The sequence below is a fragment of the Amia ocellicauda genome, chromosome 21 (assembly GCF_036373705.1).
Source record: "Amia ocellicauda isolate fAmiCal2 chromosome 21, fAmiCal2.hap1, whole genome shotgun sequence".
Classification (NCBI taxonomy): Eukaryota; Metazoa; Chordata; class Actinopteri; order Amiiformes; family Amiidae; genus Amia; species Amia ocellicauda.
The window spans coordinates 13,656,482-13,677,884 of NC_089870.1; the positions used below are offsets into that span (position 1 = coordinate 13,656,482).

At 38.7% G+C, this 21,403-nt stretch overlaps 1 protein-coding gene across 12 annotated transcripts in view; it reads left to right on the forward strand.

The window, feature by feature from the left end:
- evla (Enah/Vasp-like a) overlaps window positions 1-21,403 on the forward strand; it is a 77,366-nt gene that overhangs the window by 40,491 nt on the left and 15,472 nt on the right. For 9 of the 12 annotated variants that reach the window (XM_066694407.1, XM_066694404.1, XM_066694406.1 and 6 more), the window contains exons 2-4: window positions 5,568-5,666; window positions 17,707-17,875; window positions 18,334-18,511. In XM_066694407.1, coding sequence (XP_066550504.1) covers window positions 5,568-5,666; window positions 17,707-17,875; window positions 18,334-18,511 — 446 coding nt within the window. Of the gene's footprint in view, window positions 1-5,567; window positions 5,667-9,308; window positions 9,505-17,706; window positions 17,876-18,333; window positions 18,512-21,403 lie in introns of those variants that run through there. The other 3 variants (XM_066694412.1, XM_066694410.1, XM_066694411.1) reach the window with 2 other exon arrangements.

Consider the following 21,403-nt stretch of genomic DNA (forward strand, 5'->3'; position numbering starts at 1 on the left):
ATGTTACAAAGAATTAACATTTTTAACAAGAGATTTGTGTTTTTTAATTATAATTTTTTAGACAAATTGAGGTCAGATCACAGCATTTCAAGAAAAAAAAACAGTATTAAAAGACTGCACTGCGCATCAATGCAACGCAAGCCTGGAAGCGGCGGTTACAGTAGACTCTCTGCGGGCTTCTGCACAATTGTCTTTTTTATGATGCGGAAGGCAGGAGGAAATGTATTGGAACCAGTGTGAACTAACCCCAGGGATGGCAGAATGGAAAGGCATAATGATTGATGTTTAATTAAGTCTGCTGCTCTGATGGGAATTCTTCGGTGGTGCCAGCTCAGCTAAGGCCTCTGCTTCCAAAAGCGGTCCTGTCTCCCATCCCGGGGGGGGGGGGCTGTGTGGTCTTTATCTTCTGGTGTTTACACCGGGGCTGTCGGGGTGAGACTGGGGGTCTGTCGGTCTCACAGGTGCTCTGATGACACGTCAGGGGCTTGCCAGCATCCTTAAGGGTCACATGCCTCTCCAGAGTCAATATGAGTCCCTAGATATTCCTCTCTGCTGCTGATTGGCCATCTGGTATTGGCTCTGCATTCACTTAATTAGTGTTGTACTGCATTCACCTTTCACTTAGCGTGCACCTTGACAGTTGTCTTGTATGGTGGAGATAAAATGTCGGTATTTAAAGATAGTCTAGGTTACAAATATGTTAATTAATTCTGAACAAATCCCTCTGTGGGGAATTTTTAAATAATTTGACTGAATCAAAAATCAACTATTATTAATGTTTTATGCTTGAATTATCAACTTGTATAACATCAGTAGTACATAATTGTCTAATAAGAGGATTATTGTTCAACAAAGCTTTAACCAAAGTTTATTTATACATAAGTGTGACTAGACACTAATTACACCACATTTTTAATGCCTAAGAGTTCAAGTATGCCATGTCATCTTTTTCTCTTTTATGTAATGCATATAATGTGGTTAAGTGGTTTAAAAAAATACGTTATCAATCAGAACTCTAGAACAGGTTTACTATGCACACTGAACTGCATAGTAATGTCAGTTGTATTGTAGTTGTTTGAAGCACATTGTTCAACAGTTATTTAGATAGCTTATGCGTTAGATTTGTGTGTCATAGTCGTTTGCTGATACCCACACAGGGACTCTGTCACTTCCTATTGTCAGGCCCTTTTTTTCTTGTCACAAACAAAAAATGATTACACATACAACACACAGGTGTTGTTTTATCATTATTACAAGGTGGATAGTAAACAGAACCTGCAAACAGGGGCAGGATAAATATCAACACTTTACATTAAGTCATGTCAGTTGATGCCACAGTGGTATTTTGTACTGTAAATGAATCCATTTTGAATCCAATATTCGTGGGATGCATCCATTTTGTTTTCATCAACAAAAATACATTTGTATTATCTTTGAGATTTAACCTATGTATAGCCCACAATATCTTGTCTATTGGTCACAGTGCTGCAGGGGTCAGACGTATGTCAGCACTTATATTGTCACTACACTGTGGTGAAACACAAATCTGCGTAATAAGGAGCCTGAAGATAGAATCGCACCAGAGTTTCCCTCAGAATGGGGAGTTTTCTTTGCTTGTATGTATGTGTTGTTTTTTGTTGGGGGGGGGGGTATTATCTTAATCAGTTTTTGGTCACAACAGGTCAACATTTTCTTTGGTTCCCTTTTATGGGCTTGTCCCACAGAATTACTGACTTTGTCATATGTTGCTTTACTTAAACATTTACCTGAACATTTAAGAGAAATGGCACAGTGTGCTGTTTGTACTGTATTTACATGCACTTGCAGTTAATTTCAGTGCTGTTATGCTGAAATGCTAGCAATTATGTTGCTGAATATTTAACTTTCTCATTTTTATGTTTTCTGCATACATTACGCACGGTACATTGCCAGTGAAGCCCAGAGAAGACCAGGAAGGCATTCAAAGCTTTCAGAAATTCCAGATTTTAAAATAACAAAAATATTTCCATTTTGTTACCTCAAACCAAATGGAAGTATGGATTGCACATATTCCAGAACAAGTGTGTTTCTGATAGCATTAAAATGAGTGTGGTACATTCCCAAACTTTTCCAAATAAATAAAAACATAATAACAAAAGCCTGACCAGTGAAATCACTCAGATTAGCTTAGAGCATGGCATTCATTGTGCCCCCTATTAAAGGACAGAGAAAGGCAGTCTGTTCCTGTATGTTCCAGTGAACTTGCCGGTCAACACATTCAGGCTGGTAACAAAAGAATTGCTGCCGTGCCCCGTGTCATCCCTGCGCTGCTCCACAGGGTCAGAGAGTCAGATCAGATGTTAGGGCCAACCGAATTCAGCCACTTCCTGTAGAATTATGTTAATTAACATCCAGAGAAGAGGCTGAAAATCTTCATCTTTCAAATCCCTCGATCCAATTAATTTAAAATTCGCTATGTATTAAACATCAAATATGATTATAACGCAGCAAGGTCAAGCCCGAAATGCAATCCCCTGCCATAAAGCACTCAGCTAATAGAATGATCCTGGGAGCAGGAGATAGACTATGTTTTTGATCACATGTGTTGTGTTTTTGGTTGTGTACATGTGAGTGAATGTGTCTTCATTTACACAGTATATTTTCTGCTTTTTGCCAAAACCCTCCTCTATCAAATGACTTGCCTGAAGTGTTGAAAGGTGCCCCCTGTGTTTTTACTTTATAGGTTTTTTGCTGGGTAGATTTAACATTAGACTTCTATTGTTTTTTCGAAGATCCAGGTATCTTTAATGAGATAATTTGTTCTTGTTTTTGCTTCCTAGTCACATTTATGGCACAGTTTCAATACTCAATGCCAGTGTATGCAGGGAAAAATACTGTTTTTATTTTGTCCCAAGGTGTTAGTTTGACCCTTTACTAAACTGACCATGGCAGTTCATAACAGACTTCCTGCTTAGCTTTTGTTATTATACACTCCTCCATTTGCCTTCCTCTGAAACCTTCCCTCCGAGCTTGGGCGCCATCAGTCAACATCAGCACCTATGCAGTGATCAGTACTAAAGAGTCCCCAAACTCTTATTTCAGTTCCATTGGAAGCACCGTTTTGAGAAGACGGCATTGCTGGTGGAAGGGCAACTGGTTTGGGTGAATCCCCAGCTCTTTCTGGATAGACTGATCCTTTTCCTTTGCTCCTGGGCTGAGCCGTATGTCCCCTCTTCAGCCTTCTGCTGTGTAGATGAAAACCTCCCAATTTTCCACACACCCCAGCCCTGAGTGCCTGCTCCTTTAGGGCCTTCTCAACTTTTACATTTACATTAATATCAGGCTGAATAAATTATACATGAAAGAAGAAGCAGGCAGCACAATACGTGGCATGGTTTGCCGGGCTGCGTACGCTATGATCTTTAGAATAAATGACAGATTGCCTTCTGGCAACACCCAAACTGCTTTGTACATTGAAAATGTCAAGATCACTAGCAGTCTAATTAGCACACTGGGCCAGTCAATCCTATATTTTGCTGGCTGTAGCAGCGTTATGCAGTCTGGAGAACTGATTCTCGTGATTATATGTACCTGTGTTACTCATGAAGTCATGTTTGTTTGTTTAACTAGTGATATCAATATATTCTGTGGCTGATGTCAGGGAACTGTCACAAAGTTAAGTTTAATATAGCAGTGCAAAAGTATTAGTATTATGTAGTATTATGTAAGTATCATAGTATTACCTTATCATTGCTAGTGTATATCATGGATGAAAATTGAACCTATACTGCTTGATGTGCAATCTGTAGTCTAGATATATGTTAACTTTGCTTATGTATTTTGTTGCGATATCACTTGGTTTGACGGTTTGTGCACCATGACCCAGAACCAGGAAGATTGTTCTGAGCTGTGCTTTATGGTCCATCAAAAGCAAATGAACTAAAGGGGCAGCACCTGGAGTGTCGTCACTTGTTAAAATGTGTTGTGTTTGTCTGTTTGACGGGAGATTGGTGTGGAGCTGGGTCACCGTAACCAGAAGCTGTGTGCAAACACTTCTGGACAGATTCATAAATAATACACAGCAAGCCAAAGTACATTATTTAACTTGTTTTTGCATGCTTAATTTGTATTTCCCAATGCCATGTTTGTCAAACAAAACAAAAAGCAGCACATAAATACATCTTACTTGAACAGGTGCATTGATTATTTCATGATTTTATTATTGATATGTATGTATTTAATTTACCTATGCATGTAATGTTGCATTTCCTGTTTCCCAAATAAGCCCACATAATAGCTGACTGAGTTTAATTTCCCATTAAGCCCTCTCACAGAGCCCCATACCACAGTCCAAAAAATATTTTGTTTATCATTCTAATATTAAAATGACACAAATGGACACAGGATATAAAATGTGCCTTTTTAAAGAGTTTCAAGCAGTCATGTATCGCAGAATGCACGGCTCCTTCTCTCCACATATTTTAATACCCTGCGAGGTGTGTTTTAAAGCATTGGCTTTATTATTAATGACTCTGACATATAAAGTGTTCTTTCATTTTTAAAGGGCCCAGTGTAGCATGTGAACGAGACTGACAGGATCGACCTGAATTTAAACTGCTGTTGAGCAGCACAAGCAGGTGCCCTATCCTAAAATAGCACCTGTATGATCTTCCTCACAATAAAGCAGAGAATCAGAAAAGCCTGTCAGAAGTCGGAGGAATTCATCTTTCACATCCCCTTGGTTCGTTTTGAAACAATCCCTGATGTGGATTGCAGCATTCGAAAGCAGACGGCGGCAAAATCATTCACAAATAGTGAAAAGTAACTGAATATATTCTGCACGGTTAAGATTTCTAATCTAAGACAGCTGCACATTTCATATTATTTTAATATCTGAGATTTAATGCATTATATATTATTATTATTATTATTATTATTATTATTATTATTATTATTATTATTATTATTATTATTATTATTATAAGAAATGCCATACACTACAGTTTTGAAGATATTTATTTTCACCTATAACATATTATTGGAGTTCTCACATAATAAAACATGTCCTTGGGTTCTTACATTGTATATTCTGTGCAATATTGTATGTGTTATTGTTTGTGTGTGTATTTTACACCAGTTAAGAGCTTCATGTCTGTTTTATATCAAAAGGAGGAACTTCTGCTTTCAGCTTTGTCAGTAGTTGGATAAAAATAGCCTGTACTTGTGAACACATGACAGAGAGTTGGCCCCACGGAGGACGGCACTTCATCTGTGGCACTAGCTTGTTCACACTCAGTTTCTATCATTTCACTGATTCCCGGCAAAGCTACATTCCTACAGATGAGAGAACATGGTAGATATAATGATATTTTCAAGTGCCTCTTTTTAAACTGAACACAGATTGTGGCCATTGATGTGATTTGTAATAATATTCCAAAGAGACATAAAGTTGACCGTTCTAAGCATGAATGAAATGAAAGTTGCATTGTTTCTGCTCATTATTTAGGGGTTTTAAGCCCCAGCAATTGGACATGGCCCCCTCTCTCATGCTCTGTGCTCACAGCTGTTACCTGTCTGGGTCTTTGCAGGCGACACTCTCACACACAACCGTCCACTGGCATGGGTGCCGTCCCTGGGGATGGGGAAACAAACTGGGCCGAGTGGATCTACTGTGGGGGCCCGGGCAGGTTTGTATTGCCAAACGGAGTGGAGCATGACTTTTTGGTCATTCTCGCTCCAAATGGCTACATATTGAATTGCCTGTGATCGTTTTGGCTCTGATTTGATCTGAATGTATGTTTTCTAACTGCGTTAAATGACACGGCTCTGGCTGCTGTTGAGCTTGGAGGCACATACCTAATTTCAGTTCAGTGCTGCACAGCGAGCGGGCAGATGGGACCGCTTTGTTTTTCTCATTAATGAGAGAGCTTCCCTTTCACATCCAACTCTCACTTTCATGTAACACCTCAGCTGTCTTGCTATAAAGACCAGTTCATGGTGTATTTTTATGACAAGAAACTGCTTAAACAAAGGCAGTATTCTCCAACACAATGATATGTTACCTATAGCCAATGCTTGGTGGCGGTGTCCGACAGTGTCAGTATTTCAAGCTGATGCCAGTGTGTATAATGTAAAATGTTAATATGCAGGACACATTTGTAAATATAGCTTTTTTGTTTTGCTGTAAAATTCTCAATTGAACTAGAAATGGAAACAAAATATGCTTCCTCGGGGCCAGAATCTGTTAACTATTACACCACACATATATCAGAATTCAGTGGCAGTGCACCTGTATTTTCAGCTGGGCCCCGGGCCCCAGAGAGCTCCCTGCTGCACATTCTGTACCTCTGTTTACATCAGCATCAGATTAAGACAGAGGGATTATATAGCATTGCATGAATGTCTTAATGAGTTTGGTAATTTGTAAGGAAGTCTTAACAAGCTGTCAAAAATCTTTGCCACCTTGGCAGCCTGTGACAAAATTTTCTGTGATGCTTTTGAGAAACTGTAACCACAGAGTCATAATGCCAGTTTTGTGCTTTCTTTCATTCAAATCAACTCCATTCACCAGTTAACATCCACTGTCAATGCATGTGATTAATGTAGGCTCTCCATAACTGGAAATGAATAACTTCATTTTGTAATGTTTTTAGTTTACAATAACACTAACTGCATTGTCAGTGCCTGGGATTAATATTGCATTGTTTTCATGGAAACTCTAGCTCTGAATTATAGGAATCTATCTGTCTGTGCTTTCCATTAGCTAAGGCAAACCACAAATATGTTCTAAGATTTAAAAAATAATAATTGTAGATATGTGTACGAAGTTGTCCAGAATTTTGAGTCCATATGATTGATGATTGCTGTATATATGCAGACAGAATCATCTTAAGGCTTGATTGCTTTTTTAGAGATAGTTATGTGATTGTGATCGTCACACTTAAATCAGCCCAGTGCACACAAATAGCCTGTAGGATTCAGAGGCTTTGATGCACACAAGTGCATGCAGTGTAGCATGAAGCAGTCATGTGGGTTGGCATTCATTCTCAGAGCAGAAATTTAGTTTTCTGTCAGCAGTAATTAGCTACTCTGAATATCACTATAAGTAACTGTTGCAATCCAGAGGCTACAGGCTTTCAGATATCCTGATTTTTACAGACAGCAGCACATACTGGTGTTGAGTTCTGCAGTCTCTGGATAATGTCAGGACATCCACATACATCTTCGGCTCGGCTAATACGCCGCAGGGAAAACATTTCTCAACCGGACAGCCGTATATTCCTGCCGATTGAGCCTTTATGAGATACCTTGCCAATGTTTATGAATGGGCCTGCGAATGTGTTCGTTTCCAAACACAAGAGCTCCCACCTCAGTCTGATGTTTTAAAGATTCCTGCCGTTACGTTGCGCCAGCGTCAGAACCGTCTGTTGACTCCTCTGGGCAACAGAAGCCCTTCGATAACTGTCCTGCCAGCAATTTGACTGATGCTCTGTTTGGAAAAACAATTTAAAGCAATCAATAATGGAATGTAAATATATAATGAGTTTACTGCCTCCTGGGTTGAAGTAATATTTACTGAAAGATCCTGTCCTGTAGAGATAAGACTGAAATTGATAGTGTTTCTGTGTAAGTGTTCAAACTGTGGTGTATAACATGTTTGCTAAGTGTCTAATTTCTTTTCCATTAAAAACATAAGGGTTTACAAATAACATTGATTAAATCTCATACAATCCACTAGTCCACAGAATATAAAATTAAACTTACGGATGGCATGTGTGGTCAACCATTATTATTTGCATAATTAAGTTAATCCGTTTTACAAACATATTAATATTTTGTACAATATTAATAGTATGGTTATAACATTAACACAGGATGGTTTCTGTTTCTTGAAGTGTTCCTTGTGCAGAGTTCTGATCAGTAACATGCCAAACATGTTGGATTTATGATACTTCAATTACTTTTTTCAATGCTCCATCATGTCTGAAACTGAACCTTCAAGGCTACTGGCCCATTCTTTATCTTTCAACATCCGTATCTGTGGCATTGTGACTCATACCCAGATCTGAGGCCACCTTTTAAATTCAGTTATTGGGTTAACAGAAACCTGCACTGTTTTTAGACTGCGGAAGAAGAAAAATAGTGCTATTTGTTTTACTATCGCATAGTCACTAGTACGGTCGGCAGGACCAACTCTTCACTGAGCCACTCTGTCTAAGTGGGTGTTGTGCGATTAGATCCTATATAAGCAAATCCATATTAGTGTAAATAACTGTGAAGGTGTTGACTGGATTCCATTTATTTGCTGAAGGGGTTAAGCCTCAGCCCTCAGCCTGTATTGAGAATAACACACGATATTTATAGAGATCTATTTACAGAGATGTACACATACTCAATATCAGATGACCAGCATCAAAATGAGCCGAGGGTTTCTGATGAGAGAAAACTATATGACCTTTAATTTTGACTTGCTCTTGTTGCTTTGTTGACAGTGATGTTTAATTATATATGGTACCTTGTTCTCCTTCTTCTGTATCTATAATATTAAAATCAGTCAGAGTAAAAGTCAAGTAAAAGTTGCCATAGCAGTATATGTAATAAAAAGGGTGAACATTGACTAGTAGTAGTAGGAGGAGGAGGACGAGGATTTGGAATTGTTAATATAAAGAAATTATAGCAACTGATTCATGGTCTTTCTGGTACGACATAAAATTGACCAAATTAAAGAAGTGAAAAGAATCTGAGCAGATAATCTGTGCATCCTCTCCAGTCGAGAGCCTTTCAAGGGAAATGAAACCTAGAGCACTCTGCCGGATTACCGAAGGCAAGCTCGGTGCTTGCCAAACATGCCAACCACGGAAAATTATTTGAAAATGCGGGCGCTCTATGCTGCCTGAAAGGGCAGCGATTGTGAGGATTGAGCTCCTCCTCAGAGGAACATTTGCTCAATAAATGAATGGAGAGGCTTAGATGTATCTTATGCTGCTTAAGAACTCAGCTTTACATAATACCTAATGCACGGTGCTCAGTTTGTAAGAACAGGATTATAAGAGAAGTGAATTGTAGGGTAGTGTGCTATAACATGTAACGTGTGGGAGGTAGTTGTTTCCACAACTTTCAAAACATATTTCTGTAGCATATATATATGTAGCATTTTATCAAGCTGTATATTTTTGTATTCATTACAGTGTAGCATGTCAACATATGTGCATCATAATGCAGAACGGCTAGTATTAATTTTCGTATTGTGGCAAAACGAAGCTATGATATTGTTCTGCACAGAGACCTCATTGAAGTCAGAAACCATAGAAAGATTTAGCCTATTTAATGAACCAGTAGTTTCGAGTGAAAGCCTCACAGTTTCCTGTTCTTCTTTATGCTTCCTGTTAGCTTTGAGTACAGTTTTTGATCTTCGTCAAAATGAATTAGGATAGCCTTCGACCGACCCGTCCACTTCAGCACCGCTACCTAACTGCCCATTGCATGAAACTGTTTTGTGTCATCCTGAGCAGGGATTATGTCTGGGTGAGTCATTTCTACTATCTGCTTTAAAAATAAACCAATTTATTTATTTTTATTACTATTAATAACAAATTAAAAATAAATTATATTCATAAGATTTTTTTTTTTTTTGGATTTCCAAAGTTTTCATAACATTTTTCTCAATTAAGAATAAACTAAATCTGCTGCAGTCTTGGAAAGTACAGTAAGTTATATTTATTTTAATTAAATACATTCTGAGAATAACTTTTCTGTTTGTTGTGGTATGAAACATGCAGTATGGAAAATTATTCTATTTTTAGACCTTGTTCATATTGTGGTAAGATGTGTCGTTTATATGTTTGGTTTTATGTATTTATATTTACACTACAGCTGCACGAAGCTCTTTAATTCTATGAAGCTTTGCACTTCTTATAGGGTTAACAATTGGACAATCATGGAACTTTTTTGCACTATTACACAATTCGCTGAACTATTTTTGAAAAAATAAAATCATTGTGGTGCTATGTTTTTGTAAAGAGACAAATAACAATATGGTATAGATATTTTAACATTACTGTGCAGTCAGGTAATGCACATTAAAGACCCACAAACCAGATTAAGAGATAAACCAAAGCAGGACCTGAAGGGTCTTGTGGTGTGGAAGCCTGACTGCCTGTGTTTGGGTAGTATGTTAAAAGTCAGTTAGATCCTTCAGCTGCAACTATCATCTCTATCTCATAGAAATACTGTACAAGTTTTCTCTTAAGTGATTACCACCCCTCAAAAAACATAAAATGACGCACTAGCTCACAACAAACATTTGCAAGAAACAAAACATCTGTGATGCAGCCAGGTATGTTGCATTAATCTCATCCATTTAGGCCAGTATGTAGACAAGTGTGACTGTGTTTAGACCAGTCTCACCCTTATGTATGTATCCAGTTTTTGGATTATTCAGATAATCTCTCCTTTTTTTAATATAAAACCTCAAACTTGTAATAGGCATCACATGGGGCTATTATCTATGGAGGTGCTGGATGAAGTGATTGTGAAATGCGGGGGCACCAGTGGAGGCAATTTGTAAGTGAATAATGGTATGAAGACATGATTTTGCTAAGGACTACCCCAGTATTTTAGCACAGTTTAATTGCGGCTTAATTTTAAAAATGTCTGACATAGCCCTGGCGAGAGGTTTTCAGAAAACAAGCCTTTAACTTATACTGACTTTACAGCGGCGTGAGGAAAAAACACTCGGGATAAGAAAAATACGAAAAAGTAGTTTGACTGAGGTTGCTGTGCTCCAAAAATCCTTTTTTCCATCGGGAATATAGCAAAGGTTGGCGGGAAGGGCAGGCTTTGGCATTTGAAAGCTAGGGCTGACTCACAGCAACAGTGGGGAGTGAGTATGCCAACCCAGGGCCTTCTCTGTTAACTCATAGCTTGACAATAATTGCTTTGGAATAATTATTTGAATACAAGGCTGTATCAATACCAGTCACCCTTCTCGTTCTTTTATTTTTCCTCTTTTTAAATTGCCAGTAATGCTGCTCTCATTGATAATACTGGGGGCATACAAGTGCCTGGTAAGACCCAAAGGTCACTTTTGCACGGCAAGCTGCACAAACCCTCACCCACTTCAATTCCAACAGTGCATGGCCAAGTGCACAACCTCCCATTTCAGGAAAATCATGCTCACTGTAGGCCATGACAACCTCCAAGACTAGAACCAGTCACTACCAGTCCTTAAATGTCTTTAAGGACGTGTTTCTAAAAGCTGTTTATATAAAACATTCCAGTGCTAATAAAACTGTAATTCTTGGATTTAGAGAGGGATCGTCAACGTCAACCCCAGTCCCTGAGATCTCCCGATTTCCATTCCAATCCAATGCTCTCCACGAGCTAAATGCACAAGGCCAATGAGTGGGCCAAGTAAGTGCTTGTTCAAAAAAAGTATCTACAACTGCTAAGATCATAAAGTAGTGTCACATTTAAAAGGGAGCTTTCCTCTACTATTTCACTCATTCCTAAATGTCATTCACTCTAGTAGACTTCACAGCTGGATGTGCTCCACTTCTTTCATCTTCTCTTTAAGTAAAATAACACAGTACCTACCACCACACTGGGAGAGTCTGGTAGTCTCTGTTAATGTGGGTGCAACAAAACCAATATAATGTTATAACAAAACAACAGAGTTCTATAACCCTGACAAACTGCCTGCTGCACCAGAAAATCTATAAGACACAAATTCAGAGAAATTAAGAAAAATGTTCTACATTGGTTTTCACACCCTTCTTTATTTTTACATGAAAATAAAACACAGTTTGTTTATCACTCAATTCTTCGTGATTGCAACCCATCAGAATAAAGTCAGCGTGAGCGCATCCAAACGAGGATATTTCAGTGCTATGATGTCGACACACCTGGTTAAAATTTGAAGAGGAATGTAATTAATTTTTCAGCCTGACTGATGAAATACCGTATGCAACAGTGAAGTTATTATATCTAGATAGTTTTCTACATGACCTCTCTGTCCTTCCTACAGTGTTACATCTTCAGGCTTTGTGATAAAATTAAACCGCATCCTGTTAATTTATGGCTGTAAAGACAGCTGTTTCCCTGGGTTTAAACTCATTCACTGATAGCGTTATTAACAAATGCATTATGACCTGTATCTCATTTCATACGTGAATCTCTATCACTCTCTGCTAACATATTCATTTTAATATATTTTTTTATAATTTTACCTGTCTACATGAATATGACACTCACTATTAATGATGCATACTCTTTACTCATCATTTGTTTTTTAATCGTGGCCAACAATAACCCGTATTCATGTAAAACAAAGCTCAAATCCAAGGAATTGAAAGTAACTAAAAATAAAATACCACAAAGAACAGGTTTTTAGTGAAGGAAACCTTTTGCGGGTGTTAAAGGTAATTAACATTACAGCAGATAATTTGCGATGTTATCATCATTTCTTTATTTTCTTATTAACCAACAAGGAGTAATCCATTCGCTGAGCAGGTATGTACTGTGCTTCCTTTGTATGGACTCCACATAGTGCTTAATATGACTCCTGGAAATACCCCAGAAAACTATAAAATCAGTACAAAATCAAGTGACAGGAAGTTGTATAATCTTAATCATTACCAACTGTATCAAAGTAAAACTTTTTTTTTTTTTTTGCTTAGCTTAGGTTGTGTTCTTATGTTAGCAAAGGTGTTAAGTGTTTTCACTTGTGGTTTTCAGAATCTGAACCAATATACAGTATCTTGCATTCAATGACAAGCATTTTCTGAGAAATCATGAATTTCAGTTACTCAACCACACAATACATTAACACCCCATTACGAGGTAGCAGCCGGCGCAGCTTCTATCCTCCTTTTATGCGGGAAGCTTCAGCAGCTAGATTAAACGTCATCAGATTTTGCATGTTGTTGTGGTTGGGTCAAGGCACCTAAAATTTATACAATATACATGTCATTTGCAGGGTTTAACATTAGAGTAAATCTAATGGAATTAAGAAAAGCCATTCCAAAATCTGTAATTATTGTAATTTATTCATAAGGTTTTACTGTATGCAAAATATATGTGGCCTCCTCTCTCAAAAACCATACTTTTTGACTTAGTGGTGAAGCATGTTTTCCATTCTAGCAATTTGTTCATGCATACATCCTAATATTAGAAGGCTGCAAAATAACAGTTGAAAACTTGTTTTGTTGTTGTTGTGTCTGATTTCATGTTCACTGAAAGTTAATATGGAGAATTAGGCCACATATGTATTTAATAGTGATTTCTATAAGTTAAATTTAATACAATTTCAGAAACCTTTCCAGAAGTACTTTAGGAAAGTGATAAAACATACTTCTGCAAACCTTGTTACAGCTTGCTCTGTAATTATTACATTAAATTAAGTCCCCATCAGTTCAATATTATTATATTACTTAGTGCAGTGGTTCCCAAACTGGGGTCCACGGACCCCCCAGGGATAAGCAAGGAGGTGCTAGGGCAAAATCTTGAGAAAGATTGTCACACAGTGCAATGCCCTGGAATAAATGCATGGAAATGGGCATGGCTTGCAGAACATTGCAGGTGATATAGATCTCTTTTTCAAAATCACATTAAGATGTTAAGATGCATTCTGCGACTGTGTTCAGTGTATATGAACAACTGTCACAGTGGATAACGCAGGATAGTGTTTCTGAAGGGGGCTGCCCCTGAGGAATATATATACAGATGTGCTCAAATTTGTTGGTACCCTTACAGCTCATTGAAATAATGCTTCATTCCCCCTGAAAAGTGATGAAATTAAAATCTATTGCATCATGTATACTTGCATGCCTTTGGTATGTCATAGAATAAAGCAAAGAAGCTATGAAAAGAGATTAATTATTGCTCATTCTACAAAGATATTCTAAAATGGCCTGGACACATTTTTTTGGTACCCCTTAGAAAAGATAATACATAATTAGATTATAGTGATATTCCAAACGAATTAGTTTCTTTAATTAGTATCACATGTCTCCAATCTTGTAATCAGTCATTCAGCCTATTTTAATGGAGGAAAGTAGTCACTCTGCCGTTTGGTATCATTGTGTCTACCACATTGAACATGGACCAGAGAAAGCAAAGCAAAGCAAAGCAAAGCAAGAGTCCTCTGAGGAGATCTGAAATAAAATATTAGACAAGTATGGTAAAGAAAAGAACCAAGGATAACTACCAAAGAGATGCAAGCTGAACTCCAAGGTGAAGGTACGTCAGTTTCTGATCGTACCATCCGTCGCTTTTTGAGCGAAAGTGGCCTGCATGGAAGAAGACCCAGGAGGACTCCACTTTTGAAAGAAAAACATAAAAAAGCCAGACTTCAATTTGCTAAAATGCATATTGACAAGCCACAATCCTTCTGGGAGAAAGTCCTTTGGACAGATGAGTCAAAACTGGAGCTTTTTTGCAAGTCACATCAGCTCTATGTTTGCAGACAAAACAATGAAGCTTTCAAAGAAAAGAACACCATACCTACAGTGAAACATGGAACAGGCTCAGTTATGTTTTGTGGCTGCTTTGCTACGCCTGGCACAGGGTGCCTTGAATCTGTGCAGGGCACAATTAAATCTCAAGACTATCAAGGCATTCTGGTGTGAAATTTACTGCCCAGTGTCAGAAAGCTCTGTCTCAGTCGCAGGTCATGGGTCCTCCAACAGGATAATGAGCCAAAACACACAGTTAAAGCACCCAAGAATGGATAAGAACAAAACATTGGACTGTTCTGAAGTGGCCTTCTATGAGTCCTGATCTGAATCCTATCGAACATCTATGGAAAGAGCTGAAACTTGCAGTCTGGAGAAGGCACCCATCAAACCTGAGACCGCTGGAGCAGTTTGCTCAGGAAGAGTGGGCCAAAATACCTGTTAACAGGTGCAGATGTCTCATTGAGAGCTACAGAAAATGTTTGATTGCAGTGATTGCCTCCAAAGGTTGTGCAACAAAATATTAGGTTGAGGGTCCCATCATTTTTGTCCATGCCATTTTCATTTGTTTTATTATTTACAAGATTACGTTGAAAAACAAAATTAAAAGCAAAGTCTGATTTCTATTAAATATGGAATAAACAATGGTGGATGCCAATTACTTTTGTCAGTTTCAAGTTATTTCAGAGGAAATTGTGCATTCTTTGTTTTTTGTGGAGGGTTACCAACAAATTTGAGTATGTCTGCATTTGTGTGTTTGTGTGTGTGTATATATAATATTAAACTGCCTACCTCCCGCCCTGAATATTGCTGATCAATTATCTTTTTCTACAGACGTGTATAATTCCCATTGCATTCTCAAAATGATTACTTTGCCATTGCTGTGCTGTGAAACATAAACAGACTCACTGCAGACATACTGGCAGCTTTTTTATTTTGTGCATAACAGAGCAAGATGTGAGCATTGCAGAACAACGCTCAGATTCACATTTCACTCATCAGCTTTAGATAATGATGACGCTGAGCCTGGTCTCCTGCTTATCTGCTAATCATTTAAAACAACGTACAGTGACGTCAGCCTCGAAACCTTAATGACTTGGAGAGGATCTGCAAAGAGGAGTGGGACAAAATCCCTCCTGAGATGTGTGCAAACCTGGTGGCCAACTACAAGAAACGTCTCACCTCTGTGATTGCCAACAAGGGTTTTGCCACCAAGTACTAAGTCGAAGGGGTCAAATACTTATTTCCTTCATTAACATGCAAATCAATTTATAACTTTTTTGAAATGCGTTTTTCTGGATTTTTTTGTTGTTATTCTGTCTCTCACTGTTAAAATACACCTACCATTAAAATTATAGACTGGTCATTTCTTTGTCAGTGGGCAAACGTACAAAATCAGCAGGGAATCAAATACTTTTTTCCCTCAATGTATATCTTTGAATAAACGAGCAAAACCGTTTTGAGTGAAATGAGAGAGGTTTAGGAAGCTTTGTGCAAGAAGATTCAAGTAACGAATTCTGTATACCCTTTATCCCTGGGTCTTGCAACTGTATGAGTGTCCAGTCAGCTGGTGTTTTTTTTATATTTATTTACTTTGAATTTTTGAAATAGTTTTCAGTATACAGTATGAAATCCTTAAAGGTTTAATTCTTTCTTTCTATTGATGTGTAAAAATATAATCCACTTTGTTTCAGAATGACTCAAGTCTCTAATTAAAGCATGTGTTCAGCATTTGCTCTATTCTTGTATGGTTTTCTCATATTTCTGATTCTTTCTGTGTTCACACTTCCTTCTTCTCATTCAGTCATGTCTTGTTTACATCGCCCCCTTATTTAATGGTCAGAGTGCATTCTATTGTATGGTAAAAATAACATCCCACATACACTCACACACACACGTTAGATATCAGAAAGGTGTTGTTCAGACTGCAAAAATTTAGCTCACCCCAATATTAAATATCATAGCAGAGAGCTGAGTCTTCTTTCTTCCCAAATAATGGACTCTGGCAGGTTCCCACACTGCTCTGAGCACAGAGTCTAGTTTCTCCAAACGGCCTGTTTTGCTATGGACTTCAGCATGCATGCACACTGTACTGTGACACCTTAGAAAGGGCCCAATCGACACAGCTGTAGGGGCATGTTTTAAGCCACATTCATCACAAAAATCTGAACTTCTAGCAGTCCTGCCAGTCAATGCCTTTCTGTTTTTATTTGTGTTCCTCAAGAGGTTCAAATATTGTTTATCTAACAGCTTACAGAAACATGCTTAGTTTAGAAAGGAGGTGAACTGACTCTTCAAAAAGAAAAAATGATGCAGTCACACACCACATAACTACAGCCGGGCTGTGTGCACATCAAACACAAAGCCTGCTGGGAGTTCAGAGACAGCCCTGCAGAACAGAGTCTTTGCGTCACGGCAAATGTTTAAATCCGAACACTAACATTTAAGTATATGCTATAATGATCCTTTGTGAAGTGGCAGCCTTTTTTTGTGAGACCTAAACTTAGACTGCCTCTTCCATGTATCCAAACTCATGACATTTGTTTTCTTTTTGTGTTCTCCGATGTGCTGTTTCTGTGTACTGCCAGTTTTTAATTGCCATGTGCTGTTAGGCAAAGGAGGCAGATGCCCAGACAAAGCAGTGCTGACAGAACTCTCTTGGAATAACCACCAGACTCAAGTCAAGTAGAGGGGGCAGCTGCATAGGTTATAATAGTAATTACTCAGTGATTGTATATGACGAAGAGAACAGGAGCTGATTAAGGCAACCTTGTTTTTGTTTTTTATCCATGTGATACATGACTGTTAATCATGAATGATGAGCACAACCATGTCAACAGTGTAGAGTCAGATTAACGGTTACAAACAGCATTTACTCACTACAACAGGAATATAGTTTGTATATATATATTGTTAATTTGTAATTTACCTCAAAGGTAACTCATGTTTTACTCTCCGCACTGTGTATTTGATCATTCACAAATACAATATTCCATAAGCTTACTCAGAAATGTTTCAGAACAGGCCTACAGTGCAAATATGTATCTGACTAACGACTAATTTGTATACAAAGTGAGTCTTTTCTGTGTGTCAGGCGTGTTTAACAGGGTTAATATAGTAGCTAAACCTGGAGTTCTGCTTTGGTTTTCATGATTGTTAAATGTAAATTCTGAGTGAATTTGTAATCTTTATTTTAATCTACCACAAGCCCAATCATTATAGTCACAGCAAACATAATAATTGGTGTCTGTTTGTCCTGTGCTTATCCCTGCAGTGAACAGAGTATCTGCCAGGCTCGGGCCTCTGTGATGGTCTATGATGATACCAGCAAGAAATGGGTGCCAATCAAGCCTGGCCAGCAGGGCTTCAGCCGAATCAACATCTACCACAACACTGCCAACAACACCTTCCGTGTGGTGGGCGTCAAACTCCAGGACCAGCAGGTACTAAGAGAGCCAGGCTGTGGCCACCGTCTCCCACAGCTGCACTTTCCAACAGAGCTATGGCACCCTAAGTTAGTCCATACATGCCACTAGAGTGAAATGAACCTTATCGGTGTTTGGCACAACCTGTATTTCATTTTCCCATTAATTGATAGTTAATTGTGTTACATAATTAAGGCCTGGTTATACTAGATAACTGCCTTGGAACTGATAATAAGGTTTAGTGCTACACTATCCCTGCACAAGGATGTTTAACACATTGAAGAGGACAATAATTAATAATGACAATAATTAACGGTGGTTAAGGCAAAAGCAGTAGAAAAATGACTTAATCAATGGTAAAATACAGCTTATTGCAGTGATACACTGGAAAAGTCCAAAACGGAAACTGATATTCAGGTCCATGCGATGTGTCCTAAAGCTGTGGTTCTCTGATACCTTCTGCCTTGTGTTTGCAGGTGGTCATTAATTATTCAATAGTGAAGGGACTGAAGTACAACCAGGCCACCCCCACCTTCCACCAGTGGCGTGATGCCAGGCAGGTGTACGGGCTGAACTTTGCCAGCAAGGAGGAGGCCACCACCTTCTCCAACGCCATGCTCTTCGCTCTCAATGTGCTGAGCTCCCAGGACGCGGGTGAGTTGCCCCCACGGCCTCTCCCATAGCTGGAGCTCGTAGCTGGGGCGTCTGGCTGACCCCCTCCGTTTTCTTTCCTGCTCGGGAAACCCATTCAGTTGCATTCCTGTTTCATTTAACTTAGCATTCAGTTATGATATGAGAGGACAACATGAAGACACAAGTATGATGTTTTTAATTTAGGTTAGTTTAGTTTAATTTGCTCATTATAATTGATCACTTTACATAATTAAATAACTGTATAATTAACTTTTTTGGAAGGATTATTGTGGACTTACTATTACTGAATACTCTTGTGTCTGTGTTCCTTAATAGTTCAATAGAATATGAAAAAAAGTTTCTATATTGCTTTGTCAGGTAGATTTGATGAAAAAGAAATCTGACAGTCCAATCTTATTCACCAGAAGAAAAAAAATCCATTACTTCCATTCTGTAATGGGAATTAAAAATAAGTTTTATTACAAGGCACTCACTTTCTACCAAGGCTATCAAATCAAGGGCTTCCAGAAGAAAGTGATTCATGGTATATTTGAAACCAGCGTTCTTTATGTTGTTTCAGATCCGGTTAACCTAACTCAAGGCTAAATTTTAAACTTTAACTCCCTCTGCTGGTTAACACCAAACGTGTCTGAGAATTTCGTAAAGCACTGTTTCACACCCTGTTTGAGACCTGCTTCACATTACATTTTGTATGGCACTTTAAAACAAAACTTACATTCAGTGAGAAATGTGAGTTTATCGTGATGTTCAGAAATGTGTGATTCTAATCTGATGTGACTCAATGGGCAATAATGAAAAGCTTCTCTTACTGCAGTGGACTTTCACAGTTCACAAACAAATATTTTGTATAGTATTTGTTAGCTTAGGCTAATTAATTGTCATAAGGTCAGAGTTGTTTACTGACTTTACTGAATTGAGTGTAGATTTGTATTTTTTCAACTTGGCATTTTTGTGTTGGTTAGAGCTGGGATTCAGGCTGTTTGGCTTTACAATTGATCAGGTAACCTACTGATGTAATATGCTGTGGTATAGGTCATGGCCTCTCCTGAGGACACTGCAATGAGTTCAGCATAAAAATTCTACCTTTTGATTATACATTTATGGAACAACAGCACATTGATGAAACACAACAGTAAAGCACAAATATCTAGACCTGCACCCTGCATATTGACATTATTCTTAGAGGGCATAACTATGTTATAACAAAAGTTGTAAGGAATTACAGATTGAACTTGCACGTGAGTCATAAATACAAGATGCTTCATGTGCTGCTTATTTGTTTTATTGACATATTATTCAGGACAGCTTACTGTTTTAGCATGTTCACATTTAAAATGGTCCACGAATTGTGCACTGCGTGTTGACGTCTTATCATGAGGCATTTCTTCAGGCTGCTTGCAGTTGTGCTCACAGACATTGTTAGTTGTTTGAAGGTGATTACTGAGCACGGATCTCAACCCACACAATGCAGGGCAGTCTGGCCATCACAACAGTCCACACACTGCCTCATAGCTGATGCATGAGTGCTGCTCTGGGGATATTACTTATTAAAGGAGGCCTGTGTTTTTCTATTATATGAAGAATCTTAGTTCATGTGAGACAGTGAGGAGTGCTCCCTTGGGATTACTCTCGCAGTGCAGTCTCTGGCTGTTGAACTGAAAAGGCAGGACGGCAGAACAAAGACAGCTCCTGTCTGTGTAAGTGACAGTAGTAGAAAGCGTAATGGGAATCTGCCTCTCAATTTTCTCATCAGGTTCTTAAATGTAAATTCTCCTGTACCTCTTGTTCTTCTTAGCTTTGTGTGACTGGGAAAAAATCAGATGAATTGCTAACTATATATAAAAAAATGAAGATGTGAATTTTCAGTTTTGGTGCATAAATTTGTGTTTAAGTGCCATATTCTTGCATGTTTTTCTTGGAAGCATCTCCCTGGATTGGTAGACTGGTACCTTTAATCAGAACATCATCTCCATGAATTCATCCTCATTGCTGCTATTGTATTGACAATTTGTAGAACATTAAAAAAAAAAAAAAATCACAAAAAGAATTTGTTGTCTGGCTATTTACCATCAAATTACTTACAAAGACAATGCAACTAGAAATCCATGAAGCCAAGCAGCTTCCAGAACATCTCACAGGAGCCACAAAGATGGAGTCTCACTGGAATCCAGGAGAAGACACAGACTCAGTAATTCTCACTCACCTTTCATAATACAGTGAGAAAAGAGACACACTGCAGTGACACCATTGATGAAGACAAAGTACAAGAGATGACAACAGCAAGGCAAGGAGCAGCACAGTGAAGCAGTTTGCACAGCTGATACCCCCCTAGTGTACTAATGTTCAAGCCTGGGGAACTCCGCAACCAGCAAAATCCCGAAACTGAATTCACCATTAGAGACTGTTTCTGTCTGGTCCCGATCCACTCTGACACGGCAAGCGACACATGGCCTGACTGGTTCTAGGGTAGCCACCCCTGAGCTGCCCCTTCTCCCATTTCATGTGACCCTCATGGCAGTCTGCCCTGATACTTATAAGGTCTGGGGGGGTCTGGTGTCAGCCCGTTCCATCGCTCTGGCTCTCATTGGTTGCTGCTTAGAGTGGGTCTTCTTTTTCTTTTTCTTTTTTTTAACTTCTCCTCTGGTTTTAAAGCCAGGGGGTGGCAGTGGCGGCTGATCTACGTGATTCTCCTTTGCCTGTGTGAAGTTGCTCGGCCTCTGAGTGCACGAACTGCATACTCCTGCTCTCTGTCACCTGATGTGGGCCTCGGCTGCGGACTCTAGGGAGTCCTCACTCACAAATGCTGGGAGAAAAGGCCCCGCTCACCTGCCACTGTCCCTCGCTCCAGCTGAAGGAGTTGCCGTATTGGTCGTGTGGAAATAAGTTCATCAT